Raw genomic sequence first — 20,941 nt, 5'->3', positions numbered from 1 at the left:
AAGGTCAGCCGGTATTGATCCAGTGGGAAAAACATCACGGCAGTCGCCCACGTAAACAGACAGGGCGACACAAGAAGCAGGAGGGCAATGGCAAAAACTGCAAGGACTTTTCGCTGGGCGGAAAATCATGTGATAGCACTGTCAGCAGTGTTTCATCCCGGGAATGGAAACTGGGAAGCAGACTTCCTCAGCAGGCACGACCTCCACCCGGGAGAGTGGAAACTTCATCGGGAAGTTTTTTCCACATGATTGTAAACCGTTGGGAAATACCAAAGGTGGACATGATGGCGTCCCGTCTGAACAAAAAACGGGACAGGTATTGCGCCAGGTCAAGAGACCCTCAGGCAATAGCTGTGGACGTTCTGGTAACACCGTGGGTGTACCAGTCGTGTATGTGTTCCCTCCTCTGCTTCTCATACCTAAGGTGCTGAGAATTATAAGACGTAGAGGAGTAAGAACTATACTCATGGCTCCGGATTGGCCAAGAAGGACTTGGTACCTGGAACTTCAAGAGATGCTTACAGAGGTCTTATGGCCTCTGCCGCTAAGAAGGGACTTGCTTCAGCAAGTACCATGTCTGTTCCAAGACTTACCGCAGCTGCGTTTGTCGGCATGGCGGTGGAAAGCCGGATCCTAAGGGAAAAAGGCATTCCGGAAGAGGTCATTCCTACCCTGGTCAAAGCCAGAAAGGAGGTGACCGCACAACATTATCACCACATGTGGCGAAAATATGGCGTGGTGTGAGGCCAGGAAGGCCCCACAAAGAAATTTCAACTCGGTCGTTTCCTGCATTTCCTGCAAACAGGAGTGTCTATGGGCCTCAAATTGGGGTCCATTAAGGTTCAAATTTCGGCCCTGTCGATTTTCTTCCAGAAAGAATTGGCTTCAGTTCCTGAAGTCCAGAAGTTTGTCAAGGGAGTATTGCATATACAACCCCCTTTTGTGCCTCCAGTGGCACTGAGGGATCTCAACGTAGTTCTGGGATTCCTCAAATCACATTGGTTTAAAACCAGTCAATTCTGTGGATTTGAAGCATCTCACATGAAAAGTGACCATGCTCTTGGCCCTGGCCTGGACCAGGCGAGTGTCAAATTGGTGGTTTTTTCTCAAAAAAGCCCATATCTGTTTGTCCATTCGGACAGGGCAGAGCTGCGGACTCGTCCCCAGTTCTCTCCCTAAGGTGGTGTCAGTGTTTCACCTGAACCAGCTTATTGGGGTGCCTTGCACCTACTAGGGACTTGGAGGACTCCAAGTTGCTGGATGTTGTCAGGGCCCTGAAAATGTGTTCCAGGACGGCTGGAGTCAGGAAAACTGACTTGCTGTTATCCTGTATGCACCCAACAAACTGGGTGCTCTTGCTTCTAAGCAGACTATTGCTAGTTGGATGTGTAATACAATTCAGCTTGCACATTCTGTGGCAGGCCTGCCACAGCCAAAATATGTAAATGCCCATTCCACAAGGAAGGTGGGCTCATCTTGGGCGGCTGCCCGAGGGGTCTCGGCTTTACAACTTTGCCGAGCAGCTACTTGGTCAGGGGCAAACACGTTTGCTAAATTCTACAAATTTGATACCCTGGCTAAGGGAGGACCTGGAGTTCTCTCATTCGGTGCTGCAGAGTCATCCGCACTCTCCCGCCCGTTTGGGAGCTTTGGTATAATCCCCATGGTCCTTTCAGGAACCCCAGCATCCACTAGGACGATAGAGAAAATAAGAATTTACTTACCGATAATTCTATTTCTCGGAGTCCGTAGTGGATGCTGGGCGCCCATCCCAAGTGCGGATTATCTGCAATACTTGTACATAGTTACAAAAATCGGGTTATTATTGTTGTGAGCCATCTTTTCAGAGGCTCCGCTGTTATCATACTGTTAACTGGGTTTAGATCACAAGTTGTACGGTGTGATTGGTGTGGCTGGTATGAGTCTTACCCGGGATTCAAAATTCCTCCCTTATTGTGTACGCTCGTCCGGGCACAGTACCTAACTGGCTTGGAGGAGGGTCATAGGGGGAGGAGCCAGTGCACACCACCTGATCGGAAAGCTTTACTTTTGTGCCCTGTCTCCTGCGGAGCCGCTATTCCCCATGGTCCTTTCAGGAACCCCAGCATCCACTACGGACTCCGAGAAATAGAATTATCGGTAAGTAAATTCTTATTTTTTTGCCTTATGTTCCCCCACAGCAAAAGAAAACACCACAATATCAGATGCAGTCCTTTCGGTCGCATAAGTCCAGAAGAGGTCGGGCCTCTTCCTTCCTCGCCAGAGGTAAGGGTAGAGGGAAAAGAATGCCTGCGACGGCTAGTTCCCAGGAGCAGAAGTCCTCCCCGGCTTCTACTAAATCCACCGCATGACGCTGGAAGCGGGGGATTTTATGGTGTCACTAGACATAAAGGATGCATACCTTCATGTCCCCATATATCCCCCTCATCAGGCGTACCTGAGATTCGCTGTACAGGACTATCATTACCAGTTTCAGACGTTGCCGTTTGGGCTTTCCACGGCCCCGAGGATTTTCACAAAGGTAATGGCGGAAATTATGGTGCTCCTGCGCAAGCAGGGAGTCACAATTATCCCGTACCTGGACGATCTCATGATAAAAGCGAGATCGAGAGATCAATTGATGAAAAGCGTGTCGCTCTCCTTGAGGGTGCTGCAGCAGCACGGCTGGATTCTAAATCTACCAAAGTCACAGTTGATTCCAACGACTCGGCTATCTTTCTTAGGCATGATTCTGGACACGGAACAGAAGAGTGTTTTTCTTCCAGTGGAATTAGCCCAGGAACTCCAGAACATGGTCAGAGACCTGCTAAAACCAAAAAGAGTCCATCAATGCACTCGGGTACTGGGAAAAATGGTGGCGGCCTACGAGGCCATCCCCTTCGGCAGGTTCCATGCGAGGACATTTCAGTGGGGCCTTCTGGACAAGTGGTCGGGGTCCCATCTACAAATACATCAGAAGATAAGCCTGTCCCCCAGGGCCAGGGTGTCTCTCCTGTGGTGGCTGCAGAGTGCTCACCTTCTCAAGGGTCGCAGATTCGGTATTCAAGACTGGGTTCTGGTAACCACGGATGCGAGCCTCCGAGGATGGGGAGCTGTCACACAAGGAAGAAATTTTCAGGGACTAGGGTCAAGCCAGGAGGCGTGTCTACACATCAACGTACTGGAATTGAGGGCCATATACAACTGCCTACGACAAGCTGAGTATCTTCTTCGACCTACCGGTTCTGATTCAATTAGACAACGTCACAACCGTGACTCGTGTAAACTGCCAAGGCGGGACAAGGAGCAGAGTGGCAATGGCGGAAGCCACCAGGATTCTTCGCTGGGCGGAAAATCACGTAAGCGCGCTGTCGGCTGTCTAAATTCCGGGAGTGGACAACTGGGAAGCAGACTTCCTCAGCAGACACGATCTCCATCCAGGAGAGGGGGGACTTCATCAAGAAGTCATTGGCGACTTCCTCAAATAGACATGATGGCGTCACGCCTCAACAAGAAGCTTCGGAGGTATTGTGCCAGGTCAAGGGACCCTCAGGCAGTAGCGGTGGATGCCCTGGTGACACCATGGGTGTTGTAGTCGGTCTATGTGTTCCCTCCTCTTCCGCTCATCTCAAAAATATTGAGAATCATAAGACGAAAAAGTGTGCAGACAATACTCATTGTTCCAGATTGGCCTGGTATTCAGATCTTCAGGAAATGCTCACAGAAGATCCATGGCCTCTTCCTCTCAGGGAGGACCTGTTGCAGCAGGGGCCCTGCGTGTTCCAAGACTTACCGCGGTTACGTTTGGCGGCATGGCGGTTGAACACCAAATCCTAGCTGGGAAAGGTATTCCGGAGGAAGTCATCCCTACTCTGATAAAGGCTAGGAAGGAGGTGACGGCGAAACATTATCACCGTATCTGGAGGAAGTATGTATCTTGGTGTGAAGCCAAGAATGCTTCTACGGAAGATTTCCATCTGGGCCGTTTTCTTCACTTTCTGCAGACGAGAGTGGATATGGACGTAAAGTTAGGCTCCATTAAGGTACAGATTTCGGCCCTATCAATTTTCTTTCAGAAGGAATTGGCTTCTCTCCCAGAAGTCCAGACTTTTGTAAAGGGAGTGCTGCACATCCAGCCTCCTTTTGTGCCCCCAGTGGCACCATGGGACCTTAACGTGGTGTTACAGTTCCTAAAATCCCACTGGTTTGAACCTCTTCAGACGGTTGACTTAAAATTTCTCCGAATTGGCGGCTTTATCTCACAAAAGCCCCTATCTGATTTTCCATGTAGATAGAGCAGAGTTGAGGTGCCTAAGGTGGTTTCATTGTTTCATATGAACCAACCTATTGTGGTACCTGTGGCTACGGGTGACTTGGAGGATTCCAAGCCCCTTGATGTAGTCAGGGCCTTAAAAATTTATGTAGCCAGGACGGCTCGGATTAGGAAAACAGAGGCACTGTTTGTCCTGTATGCTGCCAACAAGGTTGGCGCTCATGCTTCTAAGCAGACTATTGCTCGCTGGATCTGTAACACGATTCAGCAGGCTCATTCTACGGCTGGATTGCCGTTACCAAATTCGGTAAAGGCCCATTCCACTAGGAAGGTGGGCTCTTCTTGGGTGGCTGCCCGAGGCGCCTCGGCCTTACAGCTGTGCCGAGCAGATACTTACTTGGTCGGGTTCAAACACTTTTGCAAAATTCTACAAGTTTGATAACCTGGCTGATGAGGACTTCGTGTTTGCTCAATCGGTGCTGCAGAGTCACCCGCACTCTCCCGCCCGGTCTGGAGCTTTGGTATAATCCCCATGGTCCTTATGGAGTCCCCAGCATCCTCTAGGACGTAAGAGAAAACAAGATTTTAAACCTACCGGTAAATCTTTTTCTCCTAGTCCGTAGAGGATGCTGGGCGCCCGTCCCAGTGAGGACATATTTCTGCAAGGCTTGTATATAGTTATTGCTTAAATAAGGGTTATGTTACAGTTAAGATCAGTCTTTGCCTGATGCTGTTTTGTTCATACTGTTAACTGGTTGCGTATATTCCAGGTTATACGGTGTGGATGGTGTGGGCTGGTATGAATCTTGCCCTTAAGTTAACAAAAATCCTTTCCTCGTACTGTCCGTCTCCTCTGGGCACAGTTCTTTAACTGAGGTCTGGAGGAGGGGCATAGAGGGAGGAGCCAGTTCCCACCCATCTAAAGTCTTAGAGTGCCCATGTGTCCTGCGGAGCCCGTCTATACCCCATGGTCCTTACGGAGTCCCCAGCATCCTCTACGGACTAGGAGAAAAATATTTACCGGTAGGTTTAAAATCTTGTTTTTACCAGGGTGGAAGACCTGGGTTGACCCTTTCATACAAAAGCAATACCCGGGTTGATCAGCAATTTACTGAGTAGAACTACTTTACCTGGTAAATTGCTGTTCTGGATGAGACCCGCAAAACGGCACAGCCCTCAAATGCCGGGTAAAAGCCGGGATTTAGGTACTTTTCTGTGTGAAAATGGTATAAGTTAGAGGTATTTCTGGACATAGATAAAGTACTGTGTATGGGGCAGGATACTTTCCTGACCCTCTGCATCTCTAGCAGTACATAGAAGAGGAAGGGTATATCTCCAGAAGACATATTGGAACCAGATACCAATATTTTCAATGCATATGTTGATTGTGATTGCCAGTGTGGCTTTTTATCTGATTAAATGGGAGAATCGTTAATCGGCTGAATATAAATATGCATTTAACTTGTGCAGATTTTCACCCAGACTTGACTAGCTCTGATTTAGCCCAAAATCATCAATTACAATGTTATTTCCAGCAGGTAATTGTTCCATATATCACCTTTGTTTGCTGTATCTTAATATTTGTAAACTGCTCAACCGCATATCCCTGTAATATCCACAGCCTTCAATAACATTAGTCAAGTGCTTCAGTAATGTCATGGTTACTACACAAGTATATTCAGGCACAGTATTAGCCTTAAAAAAATATTCTCTCAAACTCTGCATTGACTGATGCAATACTACTAGGTGATTTATCGCTCCCTACGGGCGCTCTTCACACTGTCGTAAGGGGCTACGTCCCCTTAACCCTTGCACACCCTTGCACACCCTTGTGGCATCCAATAGTTTTATAATATGGAGTATTACCTCCAATCATAATTGTATGAGTGGTTAAATATTGCTTTGACAAAGGGCGTGCGATGGTTAAAGGGTCGAAGCCCCTTGCAACGGCGTGAACAGTGCACGCAGGGCATGATGAATTACCTAGTAGGTGCTTCCGTTGGGGGAGTGGTGGGTGCGGGGAAGATGTGGAGGGGGAGTTGCGGTGGTGCCGCAGGTGGGGGAGGGTGCTGCGGGTGGCGGTCCAGAGCCACCGCGGGTGGGGGAGGAGCAGTTTCGGGGGTGCCCCGGGTGGGGGAGGGGCGGGGGTGCTGCAGGTGGGGGATGGGTCCGGTGCTACAGTCAGTGACACTGCACACAGGCCCGGCGCTAGCCGCTCAGCAAAGGGATGCAGTGCAGGAAGGCGCCAGGAAGGAGAAGCGTTCTCCCTGATCTGCATCCCTGTGCTGAGCTGCTGCTGCTTTCCCTGCTGCCGGCTACTGTCACACATGCAGCGGCGCCGGCAGCACAAAGCCCCCTCTCCCCCTCCCCTCCCCTGTGTGACATTCAGTGGCCGGTCTGGGAGCCAAAGGGGGCGGAGCTAGATGGGGATAAGGGGCAGAGTTAGACGGGACCATGCTGCAGCAGGAGGTTGAGCTGCTACAGCTTCGTCCAGCCAGACTTCATTAGGTAAGTGTCCGGAAAGAGTGAGTGTCTGTGTATACTGTATAAATGTGTGACTGTATGTGTGTAATGTATGTACAGTGTGTGTGTGTGTATATATATATGTATGTAGTGTTCACTCTAGGCTGTTTTAGCAGGGCGCCGCGCCCTGCCCGTTGCCCGTTTTTTAGCAGGCAAAACCCGCCCTGCTAGAACAGCCGCCCGCTTCCTGCCCTCCCGGCGTGTATAGATGCCGTGCGCATGCACGCGGCATCCATTCACGCATTGGGAGAGGGCTGGGGGAAGCCCAGCACCGACGGAGGTGCTGGGCACGCCCCCAACAGTGACGTCGCTGGCCACAGACGCTCTCTATAGTAGCGTCTGTGGGCCGCCCCCTAAAATGACGTAGGCGTGGCCACACCCCCTAATTTGCGTCCCCCCCCCCCCCCCCCCCCCGTTTCGGACGCCCCCGGAGTCCAGCGCCCTGCCCCTATGTATGTAAGATATATATATATATTATGTATGTATGTGTGACTGCAGCATAATGTGTGTAAGCGCCACTGGTACAGGGGGGGCGTTACGTGTGTAAGCGCCACTGGTACAGGGAGGGGCGTTGCGTGCGTTGTCCCTTTGTAAAGTATGCGAGGGTGCAAATTTATAGTTTGCAGGGGGGTGCCGTACACCCTAGCACCGGCCCTGACTGCACAGCACAGTCACCTTTTACTTTTGATTCAACGTCCATACATTACTCTCGGCAACATCACCCACTCTATCCGTTGCATTAGCCATCTCGGGGCTTCCAGGCCGGCAGCTCCGGTGCTGTGTTGCGGAGTCAGGGCCTCTGGAGATCTGGGCATGGCTGTGGCAGGGAGGCACTTCTGTGACATCACGCGCAGAGGAGGCTCCGGGGCTCAGAGAGTATGTGGCGCAGGGGAGGGCTATGAAAGCCTTCCGCTGCGCCGCTTTCATACACATCTATGCCGGTGGCCGCAGCAGCTTTTATTCCACCTGGGCTGTGACTAGGGAGTGGGGATTGTTTATGCCGGAGGGGGCAGGCAGACTGGCAGCAGGACATAGGATGCTGCAGTAAAAGTTTTTTTCTGACACCCCCCCCCCCCCCACCGTCTACAGCGCAGAGACTTGCTGCAGATGCAGTGGCATACCCTCCAGCTGTACCTTTTTGGCAGGTACAGTACCTTTTTTTTATTTATTTTTTTATTTTATAATGGTCTGTACCGATTTTTGACTCGCCAAACTTCCATTGAAAGTATGTGAAAAGGGGCGTGGCCATGTCCCCTTTTCAAATTTGTATCCATTTTTATGTGTAAATTGTTGGAGGGTATGATGCTGCAGATGCAGTGGGCCTATTTTGGGGTGCGGACCTGGGGCTGCAGCTCCATCAGTCCCATTGTTATTCCTGCTCTGGGAAAACACAGCAGCCAAAGGGCAGGATGTAACCTGTGTGGGAGGGCGTTTCTCGCCCAATCAGCTGTGGACTGGGTGTGATCGACCTGCCATTAACCCAATAAGAGCTCCTAGCCATGCTCAGCGTTATACACACAGGCACATAGTCACAGATCTGGGCTATTATATAGAAGATTCATGCAGCTCCCAGTAGTGACTTGGTTGGGCAAGCTAACAAATGAAACCACAAGCTAACAAATGAAAAGTAAAATTAATTGAGAGTACATTAATTATAATCCATATCTGCATTTTTATGACTGTTGGCCTGAAGGACAGCATGGTTACTCTTATTGTGTATAGGTGACTGTTCCGTTTTTCATGATGTAGTAACCTCTGTAGAACTCCATTGTGTGCCACTTCCTGCACTGGCAGTACTGAGGGTAGCTCCAAATCATAAAGAGTAACAAGATTTGCCTGAATTGGCTTTCTGCTCTCGCTTATCAGGAAATAAGGCGCCGGGTTCTATGACGAGACTCATTTATGTGGGAATGAAAGCTGTTTGTTACTCATCAGTTGTTTGATTTGTTGTATGAAACACTATTTGAATGTTAAGTTATTTATTTTATTTATTACCAGTTATTTATATAGCGAACACATTCTGCAGCGCTTTACAGAGAATATTTGGCCATTCACATCAGTCCATGCCCCAGGGGAGGTTACACTCTATATTCCTTACACCATGTACACATTCACATTAGGGTTAATTTTTTTGTATGGAACCAATTAACCTACCTGTATATTTTTGGATTGTGGAAGGAAACCGGAGTACCCGGAGGAAACCCACGCAAGTACGGGGAGACTATACAAACTCCGCACAGTTAGGGCCATGGTGGGAATCGAACCCGTGACCTCAGTGCTGTGAGGTAGTAATGCTAACCATTACACCATCCGTACTGCCCATAGCTTACAGTATGCCAGACGCCCAGCAAAGGGCCATGTGAAACTTTGCATTGCAGTTGTAGAGTTAACTATTTTACAGTGCCACATTTTTTTTTTGTTATTATTTTGTCTGGCATTTAGGTCAAAGTGAAGACTTGTGTTCAAATAGATAGACCACCTTGTTTAATTAGTAATTGATAAACGTGTACGTTTGTGTACATGTAGTTGACTAATATTATGCTGGGTATAGTACACTAGGCTGACTGACTGGCCATCCTGGCGATCCTGCCAACCTGTCTGATGATCGACATGTCCATACACACTGGGTGCATGTGGGGAAAACGCTGTGGAGTGAGCACAGCAACGGGCACTCAGTGCATAAATTTACAAACTGTCTTGCTTATCTTTAGCATTGTTTGGGGGGAGGTGTGTGAATGGGGGACCCAAAGCATATTTTTGCACCTGGGCCCACCACTCACTAGTATGTGTAAAGGTGTGATGGCTATTTAATAGATGTAATTACAATAAATTATGATGGTACCCAGAAAAGGTGAAGTAGGACTCCAATTTTGTGAGGGGTCCCTGAGACCAACTGTGACCGGACGGTCCAGTACGACAGCCCTCACCGCTTCGCGTCCCGTCCCCAGTCACGGAATTGAGTTTTAGGTCACACCTGGCCTGGCCACATTGGGGGTTCCTGCTTACCGTCAGTAACCGCCTGTTACTGACTCCACCCACTGCGCAGTGGACAGGTACTACACTGCCACCACCAGACTCCTAACCTGCAGTGGCGTCTCGAACCACGATTCTGCTCTGTATGCGTCGACACGCCGCCTTACCACACCTGTGTGGTGTTGACGAATCCCCATTAGTCGCTTGACTAGGCCTCTACCCGGTAGCTGGCTGGAGGCGAAGCTTGGAGACGCTGGATACGCCCTGGACAGACGGAAAACGGAGCTAGGTTTCGCCTAGCCCTGCAGGTCACAAGATGAAGCGGTCGTCTTGAGGCAAACAATGTTTATTTGCTCACACAGCCTTAAAAAAGACTCTTCCCTATTGCTAGGGGCCAACAGCAATACGGCAAGATGTTACAGCAGAATGAAAATGGTATAATACACCCCTAAATTTCACAGGTCTCTTTTTATACATTAAAAACACAATGCATCTCAGGGGGGAGTTCCAAACCAACCCCCCCCCCCCCCCCCCCGTCCTCACCCCAAGTCCTTTCCATCCAATCAGGATTACTTAAATTTTGACAGGATATAAGTGCAAAAAAAAGCAATTTCCTTCTTCCTGTCACACGCATACAAAGTTCTTGTAATTTAAACATAAATCTACATCCTACATAATACGGCCTAGGAAATCTTAGATCAAACTGTTGTTAAACGAAACCCACTAGTTTGCATTCATAAAACACAATCGATTAACATGTTCCTGTCTCTCTAACACCTCCCATGTAAAACCAGTTTTGGCTTATCACACAACAGGAGATGCGGGAAACGCAAACAGTCTTCTCTCCAAACCTTCGTTTGTATCTCAAAGGAAATGTTTAGCCATCAAAAGCCTGCCAATTGTCGCCTATTCCCTGCTGGAGCTAGGGCAGTTAACATACGACTTTCTATGCAAAAGTGTCTCAGGAACAATTGTCAAGGCCTTTTAGAAACAAAATACCTTGTACTTTTCTCATAAGCGCTTTGTCCATGCAGTTCTATAACCATGCAGTCCATAATTCTCCAGCTGCGCAGTGATTTAACATATGACACATTATTAACCATATTTTTAAACAGTCCGTGCCTGGTGAAATAAGTACATTTAACAGTGGTGCCAAGCACTTTAAGGGTTAACCCCTTGCGTGCCGTGGCCGCCATTAACCATGTGGCTGCCAGGGTCTTCGGGCCACACCAACTTTTTTTTCCCCCTGCTCCGTGTGATCACTGGTACACTATGCAGTTATTGGCTGACTGGTTCAATAATTGCACTTTGTATGGCTGCAAATAAGCCCCAATTATCGTTCTGTCGGGCATACCGCAATTGGTGGTCAGATCTGATGGTGAATATACTCTCCATCAGACAGACACAGACCAGTTATCTGATGAGTTTTAGCTCAGCGGTTGGCCAGCATTACGTTCTTGGTGGAAGTGCATTGTAAATGTGTTTTCCACACGCGCACAGCTTGAATTAAGCTGGGCGTACATTATTAATTTATTGACATGATCTGCTGATTATCGGCAGATCGAGACAACAGCTTTATAGTTTGTTGCCGCTACTAATGTTCCCGCTAGCCTGTTTTAGAGAGATGCTCCCTGCCCTGTTTGTGAGTGCCAGTTTGCGTCCTTCTGCTGCATTTTCCCAGTGCAAGCTGCTGCTCTCGGGGGCAGATGTATTAAGCCTGGAGAAAGCATAAAGCGGTGATAAGTGCAAGGTGATAACGCACCAGCCAATCAGCGCCTAACTGTTAATGCACCAGCCAGTCATCTGAAATATGTAAATTAACAGTTAGGCGCTGATTGGCTGGTGCGTTATCACCTTGCACTTATCACCGCTTTATCACCACTTTATGCCTTCTCCAGGCTTAATACATCTGCCCCTCAGAGCTGGTGGAGCAAAGTGTTGGGTGGCCGTCCTCAACCCATCCCCAAGAGGTGGGACGCACACCAGTGACCATTCAATTAATGGTGAGGTCTTCCCAATGTCACTGGTGCCTGCCACCCCTCACAAGCCAATATCCTGGCCTGATAGCAGGGCTCCACAGGTCTCTCTCCACCTTCAGATAGCGGCGGTGGGTGAGAGGCTGCGTAGACTGGCAGAAACACAGATTGCGCTGCGAGAGAGACTGCAGGCAGCAGCAGGGGAGCAGCCAGCATAGAGTAAGTGGTGATGGGGCTCGGACAGGGCCACCACCAGCAGCCACATGGGTGGGGCACATCGGCAGCCGCCTGTGGGCTATAATCCGGTATCCATACACTGGAGGTGAACTGTGTGAGTGGCTCCACTATCCATGCTAGACCCGCAGCTCCCTTCTCCCAGCATTCTCCTAGAAAGATGAACTGCTCTGTGCCCCCCGAGGTGGGAGCCAGACGGTGATCAGGACAAGATGAGCGGGGAAGTTCCCCCGGAGGAGTAAGATCCTCTCTGCCTGTGCTACCTGTTCCCGCTGCTGGTTGCTGCCCTCTCGTACTTGCTGCATAGATGCAGATGGTGACATTTGAGGTTTTCTTAACTATGCTTCTAGGCAAACAGGGCAGTAAAGCATCTCTATGCATGACCGTGAGCCATAAGTGAGTCTATAAGCCTGCCCTTAGTATACTTATTCAGTGGGGTCGATTCAATTCTCCGACAGTTGAATAGCGCTGGGAATTGGCTCCTGGTGCTATTCAATACAGAGCCAAGTGACACTCAATTGTCGGGAATTCTTCTCTCACCCCTGGGGGATGCGAGAGGAAATATGACAAAAGTGCTGCCGCAAGGCTGATTCTGTCGGGAATTAGCATCGCGCCGGGGAGTTAAGTCAGAGACTGCCCCCCGTTCTCCCGACAAATCAACATGTTGAGTCCGGGAGAACGGACATTCGCAGACTTAACATGAGCTGAATTGAATAGCGACGTGAGCTAATTCCCGGTGGTATTCAACTGTCGAAGAATTGAATCGACCCCACTGTATATCGTATCTGTGAGTAACAACAACTCAACTTTGCAATGACATTTCTTTGACATGTTTGGTTGTTTTTTTTTTGTCCATTTTATATTTTAGGTTAGTGGGATCAAGGCCCTGTATGAGACAGAGCTCGCTGATACTCGAAAAGTTCTAGATGAAACCGCGAAAGACAGAGCCAGGCTGCAGATAGAGTTGGGAAAGTATCGGTCAGACCTTGATGAGATAACTAAGAAGTAAGTGTCCTATGACATAAATTTTATACTCTTCTTTCCTTGCTTCAGTACTCCATGTAAGCCCTTAAAATAGACTACCTTTCTCTGACGTCCTAAGTGGATGCTGGGGACTCCGTCAGGACCATGGGGAATAGCGTCTCCGCAGGAGACAGGGCACAAAAGTAAAAGCTTTAGGATCAGGTGGTGTGCACTGGCTCCTCCCCCTATGACCCTCCTCCAAGCCTCAGTTAGGTTTTTGTGCCCGGCCGAGAAGGGTGCAATCTAGGTGGCTCTCCTAAAGAGCTGCTTAGAGTAAAAGTTTTGTTAGGTTTTTTATTTTCAGTGAGTCCTGCTGGCAACAGGCTCACTGCAACGAGGGACTTAGGGGAGAAGAAGTGAACTCACCTGCGTGCAGGATGGATTGGCTTCTTAGGCTACTGGACACTAGCTCCAGAGGGACGATCACAGGTACAGCCTGGATGGGTCACCGGAGCCGCGCCGCCGACCCCCTTGCAGATGCTGAAGAGAGAAGAGGTCCAGAAATCGGCGGCTGAAGACTTCTCAGTCTTCATGAGGTAGCGCACAGCACTGCAGCTGTGCGCCATTGCTCTCAGCACACTTCACACCAACGGTCACTGAGGGTGCAGGGCGCTTGGGGGGGCGCCCTGGGCAGCAATGAAAGTACCTATGCTGGCTAAAAATACATCACATATAGCCCCTGGGGCTATATGGATGTATTTAACCCCTGCCAGGTTGTCAGAAAAACGGGAGAAGAAGCCAGCCGAAAAGGGGGCGGGGCCTATTCTCCTCAGCACACAGCGCCATTTTCCTACACAGCTCCGCTGCTAGGAAGGCTCCCAGGCTCTCCCCTGCACTGCACTACAGAAACAGGGTTAAAACAGAGAGGGGGGGCACTTATTTGGCGATATTATTATATATTAAGATGCTATAAGGGAAAACACTTATATAAGGTTGTCCCTGTATAATATAGCGTTTTGGTGTGTGCTGGCAAACTCTCCCTCTGTCTCCCCAAAGGGCTAGTGGGGTCCTGTCCTCTATCAGAGCATTCCCTGTGTGTGTGTTGTGTGTCGGTACGTGTGTGTCGACATGTATGAGGACGATGTTGGTGAGGAGGCGGAGCAATTGCCTGTAATGGTGATGTCACTCTCTAGGGAGTCGACACCGGAATGGATGGCTTATTTAGGGAATTACGTGATAATGTCAACACGCTGCAAGGTCGGTTGACGACATGAGACGGCCGGCAAACCAATTAGTACCTGTCCAGGCGTCTCAAACACCGTCAGGGGCTTTAAAACGCCCATTTACCTCAGTCGGTCGACACAGACACTGACTCCAGTGTCGACGGTGAAGAAACAAACGTATTTTCCATTTGGGCCACACGTTACATGTTAAGGGCAATGAAGCAGGTGTTACATATTTCTGATACTACAAGTACCACAAAAAAGGGTAATAAATATGCAGGTGCGCAACCAACAGCAGCAGGTAGGAGGAAGGTCAGTTCCTCAGAACTAAATAATAGAAGAAATGTTATACCAGCGCTGGCTGAATAGATGAATCAGTTAGAATTTGTATTAAAACTATAATAATAATAATAAAATAAGGATGGTTTACTCTGTGTAAAAAAAGGGTCACAATTTATTTAACATGACATATGTAACAAATCTAAAAGAAAGGAATTCCTATAGCCACTAAGTGGCGATAAAATTTCAATATATCTTGTCTGGATAAAATTTCATAGGTTCTCCTGTGTTAGAATCGTCCATTCCCAAAGGCTAGGACGACTTCCCTTTATGCATTCACTGTATGGGTAAATAATTACCAGATCGCCCCGTTGGTATGCATCAGCGTTGGAACAAGTCCTTTAGTCGCTGTAGGGGTATCGTAGACCGATTTGATGATAAGGTCCAGTGATGGAAGAAACGTCCAAATTGTACCAAGGAATGACACGGCTTAGCGGGCCGGTTTGGAGAACAAGATCCAGGCAGATGATTATGAGGAAGCTGGATCTTACCAGTGAAACGCGTTGAGCCTATCCTGTCCACTGGGACTTCAGCATAATCATCTGCCTGGATCTTGTTCTCCAAACCGGCCCGCTAAGCCGTGTCATTCCTTGGTACAATTTGGACGTTTCTTCCATCACTGGACCTTATCATCAAATCGGTCTACGATACCCCTACAGCGACTAAAGGACTTGTTCCAACGCTGATGCATACCAACGGGGCGATCTGGTAATTATTTACCCATACAGTGAATGCATAAAGGGAAGTCGTCCTAGCCTTTGGGAATGGACGATTCTAACACAGGAGAACCTATGAAATTTTATCCAGACAAGATATATTGAAATTTTATCGCCACTTAGTGGCTATAGGAATTCCTTTCTTTTAGATTTGTTACATATGTCATGTTAAATAAATTGTGACCCTTTTTTTACACAGAGTAAACCATCCTTATTTTATTATTATTATAGTTTTAATACAAATTCTAACTGATTCATCTATTCAGCCAGCGCTGGTATAACATTTCTACCACAAAAAAGGGTATTATGTGGGGTGTGAAAAAACTACCTGTAGTTTTTCCTGAATCAGATAAATTAAATGAAACCCTTTCCCGCCAGAAGTTAGGGCGCGTTGGGAAACACCCCTTAGGGTGGATAAGGCGCTCACACGCTTATCAAAACAAGTGGCGTTACCGTCTCCAGATACGGCCGCCCTCAAGGAGCCAGCTGATAGGAGGCTGGAAAATATCCTAAAAAGTATATACACACATACTGGTGTTATACTGCGACCAGCGATCGCCTCAGCCTGGATGTGCAGCGCTGGGGTGGCTTGGTCGGATTCCCTGACTGAAAATATTGATACCCTTGACAGGGACAGTATTTTATTGACTATAGAGCATTTAAAGGATGCATTTCTATATATGCGAGATGCACAGAGGGATATTTGCACTCTGGCATCAAGAGTAAGTGCGATGTCCATATCTGCCAGAAGATGTTTATGGACACGACAGTGGTCAGGTGATGCAGATTCCAAACGGCACATGGAAGTATTGCCGTATAAAGGGGAGGGGTTATTTGGGGTCGGTCCATCGGACCTGGTGGCCACGGCAACAGCTGAAAAATCCACCTTTTTTACCCCAGGTCACATCTCAGCAGAAAAAGACACCGTCTTTTCAGCCTCAGTCCTTTCGTCCCCATAAGGGCAAGCAGGCAAAAGGCCAGTCATATCTGCCCAGGGATAGAGGAAAGGGAAGAAGACTGCAGCAGGCAGCCCATTCCCAGGAACAGAAGCCCTCCACCGCTTTTGCCAAGTCCTCAGCATGACGCTGGGGCCGTACAAGCGGACTCAGGTGCGGTGGGGGGTCGTCTCAAGAGTTTCAGCGTGCAGTGGGCTCACTCGCAAGTGGACCCCTGGATCCTACAAGTAGTATCCCAGGGGTACAGATTGGAAATTCGAGACGTCTCCCCCTCGCAGGTTCCTGAAGTCTGCTTTACCAACGTCTCCCTCCGACAGGGAGGCAGTATTGGAAACAATTCACAAGCTGTATTCCCAGCAGGTGATAATCAAAGTACCCCTCCTACAACAAGGAAAGGGGTATTATTCCACACTATATTGTGGTACTGAAGCCAGACGGCTCGGTGAGACCTATTCTAAATCTGAAATATTTGAACATTTACATACAAAGGTTCAAATCAAGATGGAGTCACTCGGAGCAGTGATAGCGAACCAGGAAGAAGGGGACTATATGGTGTCCCTGGACATCAAGGATGCTTACCTCCATGTCCCAATTTGCCCTTCTCACCAAGGGTACCTCAGGTTCGTGGTACAAAACTGTCACTATCAGTTTCAGACGCTGCCGTTTGGATTGTCCACGGCACCCCGGGTCTTTACCAAGGTAATGGCCGAAATGATGATTCTTCTTCAAAGAAAAGGCGTCTTAATTATCCCTTGGACGATCTCCTGATAAGGGCAAGGTCCAGAGAACAGTTGGAGGTCGGAGTAGCACTATCTCAAGTAGTTCTACGACAGCACGGGTGGATTCTAAATATTCCAAAATCGCAGCTGTCTCCGACGACACGTCTGCTGTTCCTAGGGATGATTCTGGACACAGTCCAGAAAAAGGTTTTTCTCCCGGAGGAGAAAGCCAGGGAGTTATCCGAGCTCGTCAGGAACCTCCTAAAACCAGGAAAAGTGTCAGTGCATCATTGCACAAGGGTCCTGGGAAAAATGGTGGCTTCTTACGAAGCGATTCCATTCGGCAGATTTCACGCAAGAACTTTTCAGTGGGATCTGCTGGAAAAATGGTCCGGATCGCATCTTCAGATGCATCAGCGGATAACCCTGTCTCCAAGGACAAGGGTGTCTCTTCTGTGGTGGCTGCAGAGTGCTCATCTACTAAAGGGCCACAGATTCGGCATTCAGGACTGGGTCCTGGTGACCACGGATGCCAGCCTGAAAGGCTGGGGAGCAGTCACACAAGGAAAAAATTTCCAGGGAGTGTGATCAAGTCTGGAGACTTCTCTCCACATAAATATACTGGAGCTAAGAGCAATTTACAATGCTCTAAGCTTAGCAAGACCTCTGCTTCAAGGTCAGCCGGTATTGATCCAGTGGGACAACATCACGGCAGTCGCCCACGTAAACAGACAGGGCGGCACAAGAAGCAGGAGGGCAATGGCAGAAACTGCAAGGATTCTTCGCTGGGCGGAAAATCATGTGATAGCACTGTCAGCAGTGTTCATTCCGGGAGTGGACAACTGGGAAGCAGACTTCCTCAGCACGACCTCCACCCGGGAGAGTGGGGACTTCATCGGGAAGTCTTCCACATGATTGTGAACCGTTGGGAAAGACCAAAGGTGGACATGATGGCGTCCCGCCTGAACAAAAAACTGGACAGGTATTGCGCCAGGTCAAGAGACCCTCAGGCAATAGCTGTGGACGTTCTGGTAACACCGTGGGTGTACCAGTCGGTGTATGTGTTCCCTCCTCTGCTTCTCATACCTAAGGTACTGAGAATTATAAGACGTAGAGGAGTAAGAACTATACTCGTGGCTCCGGATTGGCCAAGAAGGACTTGGTACCCGGAACTTCAAGAGATGCTCACAGAGGACTCATGGCCTCTGCCGCTAAGAAGGGACTTGCTTCAGCAAGTACCATGTCTGTTCCAGGACTTACCGCGGCTGCGTTTGACGGCATGGCGGTTGAACGCCGGATCCTAAGGGAAAAAGGCATTCCGGAAGAGGTCATTCCTACCCTGGTCAAAGCCAGGAAGGAGGTGACCGCACAACATTATCGCCACATGTGGCGAAAATATGTTGCGTGGTGTGAGGCCAGGAAGGCCCCATGAAGAAATTTCAACTCTGTCGATTCCTGCATTTCCTGCAAACAGGAGTGTCTATGGGCCTCAAATTGGGGTCCATTAAGGTTCAAATTTCGGCCCTGTCGATTTTCTTCCAGAAAGAATTGGCTTCAGTTCCTGAAGTCCAGAAGTTTGTCAAGGGAGTACTGCATATACAACCCCCTTTTGTGCCTCCAGTGGCACTGTGGGATCTCAACGTAGTTCTGGGATTCCTCAAATCACATAGGTTTAAACCGCTCAAATCTGTGGATTTGAAATATCTCACATGGAAAGTGACCATGATGTTGGCCCTGGCCTCGGCCAGGCGAGTGTCAGAATTGGCGGCTTTGTCTCACAAAAGCCCATATCTGATTGTCCATTCGGACAGGGCAGAGCTGCGGACTCGTCCCCAGTTTCTCCCTAAGGTGGTGTCAGCGTTTCACCTGAACCAGCTTATTGTGGTACCTGCGGCTACTAGGGACTTGGAGGACTCCAGGTTGCTAGATGTTGTCAGGGCCCTGAAAATATAGGTTTCCAGGACGGCTGGAGTCAGGAAAACTGACTTGCTGTTATCCTGTATGCACCCAACAAACTGGGTGCTCTTGCTTCTAAGCAGACGATTGCTAGTTGGATGTGTAGTACAATTCAGCTTGCACATTCTGTGGCAGGCCTGCCACAGCCAAAATATGTAAATGCCCATTCCACAAGGAAGGTGGGCTCATCTTGGGCGGCTGCCCGAGGGGTCTCGGCTTTACAACTTTGCCGAGCTGCTACTTGGTCAGGGGCACACCCTGGCTGAGGAGGACCTGGAGTTCTCTCACTCGGTGCTGCAGAGTCATCCGCACTCTCCCGCCCGTTTGGGAGCTTTGGTATAATCCCCATGGTCCTGACGGAGTCCCCAGCATCCACTTAGGACGTCAGAGAAAATAAGAATTTACTTACCGATAATTCTATTTCTCGTAGTCCGTAGTGGATGCTGGGCGCCCATCCCAAGTGCGGATTGTCTGCAATACTTGTACATAGTTATTGTTACAAAAATCGGGTTATTATTGTTGTGAGCCATCTTTTCAGAGGCTCCGCTGTTATCATGCTGTTAACTGGGTTCAGATCACAGGTTGTACAGTGTGATTGGTGTGGCTGGTATGAGTCTTACCCGGGATTCAAAATCCTTCCTTATTGTGTACGCTCGTCCGGGCACAGTATCCTAACTGAGGCTTGGAGGAGGGTCATAGGGGGAGGAGCCAGTGCACACCACCTGATCCTAAAGCTTTTACTTTTGTGCCCTGTCTCCTGCGGAGCCGCTATTCCCCATGGTCCTGACGGAGTCCCCAGCATCCACTACGGACTACGAGAAATAGAATTATCGGTAAGTAAATTCTTATTTTCTAGTTATGTAGTAAGGGGTCATTAGTGCTAGTCCGGTTACCTACAACAATGGGGGCAGTAGTCTCAAAACAGCCTGAGTCTTACCCCAGCCAGCTGAAATACTCCCCTTTGAGGTTAGCCCCTAGGTTAGGGGTGTGTTCCTGTTTGCATTTTCATCACTGCATAGCTAGTAATGTAGGTTTTAGATTCTGTTGTAAAGAAAATAACCACTTCATTGGCTGCACATGATTAAAAACTTTTTTGCATAAAGTTTCAAATGTGTTTTCTAAGTGTAATGTTTGGATGAAGGAGATCATTCAGCCTCTTTAACAGTTTAAGGGTGGTATCCAATTAGCTGCAGTAATTTACAGCAGCTAATTGACCCACCCGGGGCTATCCAGTTAGCCCCGAAGTTGACCCTTGTCAGGGATTTTGTGGCAGATGAAACCAAATCACAGATAAGTATGCATTTTTACCCCATCGCTGTCATGAAAATATATAGGACCGTGGCTTTTCGCAGATCTGATGTATTTTTTCGTGCAAAAAATGGAAATTTTTCATCCAGAAAATTAGTAAAGGTGGAGTAAAAAAACCCTCTTCATTGGGGTAGAAAAATGTCTGGTCTAAATGGATAATCCTCGCCAATAGATCTTATTGCCTGGATAAAATAAGCTTCTACAACCATGGAGGGTTATAATGCTAAATAACTCTTCAAAAACCAAGGTCTAGATTTATCAAGCAGCGCGTTTATTTTCCGTCATGATTGTGTCCCACAGATTTACTAAGCTGAAAGCCACGGTAAGATCGCAGAGAAACTACACTATAGGGTACACTAGAACAACGAATGCGAATAACAATCAGTGTTTTTAACATTCGAAGATTAGAAACACCAGATTTACTAAGCAGCTGGTCAATTGTAGATACTCTCCATAGGAATGAATGTGGCTGCAATGATCAGTCAGTGTACAGTATGTTTGTGTATTTTCAATGGGGCCGTTTCAATGTTTTTTTGTTTTTTTGTTTTTTTGTCCATGGCTGCCACTAGAGGGCGCCCAGCATCAGAAATTCAATTGTATGTACATGGGGCACTTTGGGTGTCCAAAAGGGAGTTTAGATGGGTTTAGCCATTTTAGAAGTGGTGTGTGTGTGTGTGTTTTCTTTTTTTTTTTTTTACAGGTGCCAACAGACCTTTGATGCACTGGCAAGCTTGTACTTGTGGGCAGGATTTTTGTTGCCCTGGCACAGTACCATTGTAAGGGCTGCCAATGGTAAAAAAATG

The 20,941-nt window shown here is 48.4% G+C and overlaps 1 protein-coding gene across 1 annotated transcript in view; it reads left to right on the top strand.

Annotated features, from left to right (window-relative positions):
* Positions 1 to 20,941, top strand: part of LMNB2 (lamin B2) — a 212,486-nt gene that overhangs the window by 28,218 nt on the left and 163,327 nt on the right. Inside the window, exon 2 of the mRNA XM_063920085.1 lies at positions 12,827 to 12,963. Within this exon, the coding sequence (XP_063776155.1) occupies positions 12,827 to 12,963 (137 nt within the window). The remainder of the gene's footprint in view (positions 1 to 12,826; positions 12,964 to 20,941) is intronic.

The sequence above is a fragment of the Pseudophryne corroboree genome, chromosome 1 (assembly GCF_028390025.1).
Source record: "Pseudophryne corroboree isolate aPseCor3 chromosome 1, aPseCor3.hap2, whole genome shotgun sequence".
Taxonomy (NCBI): Eukaryota; Metazoa; Chordata; class Amphibia; order Anura; family Myobatrachidae; genus Pseudophryne; species Pseudophryne corroboree.
This window is presented reverse-complemented; position numbering and strand designations above follow the sequence as displayed.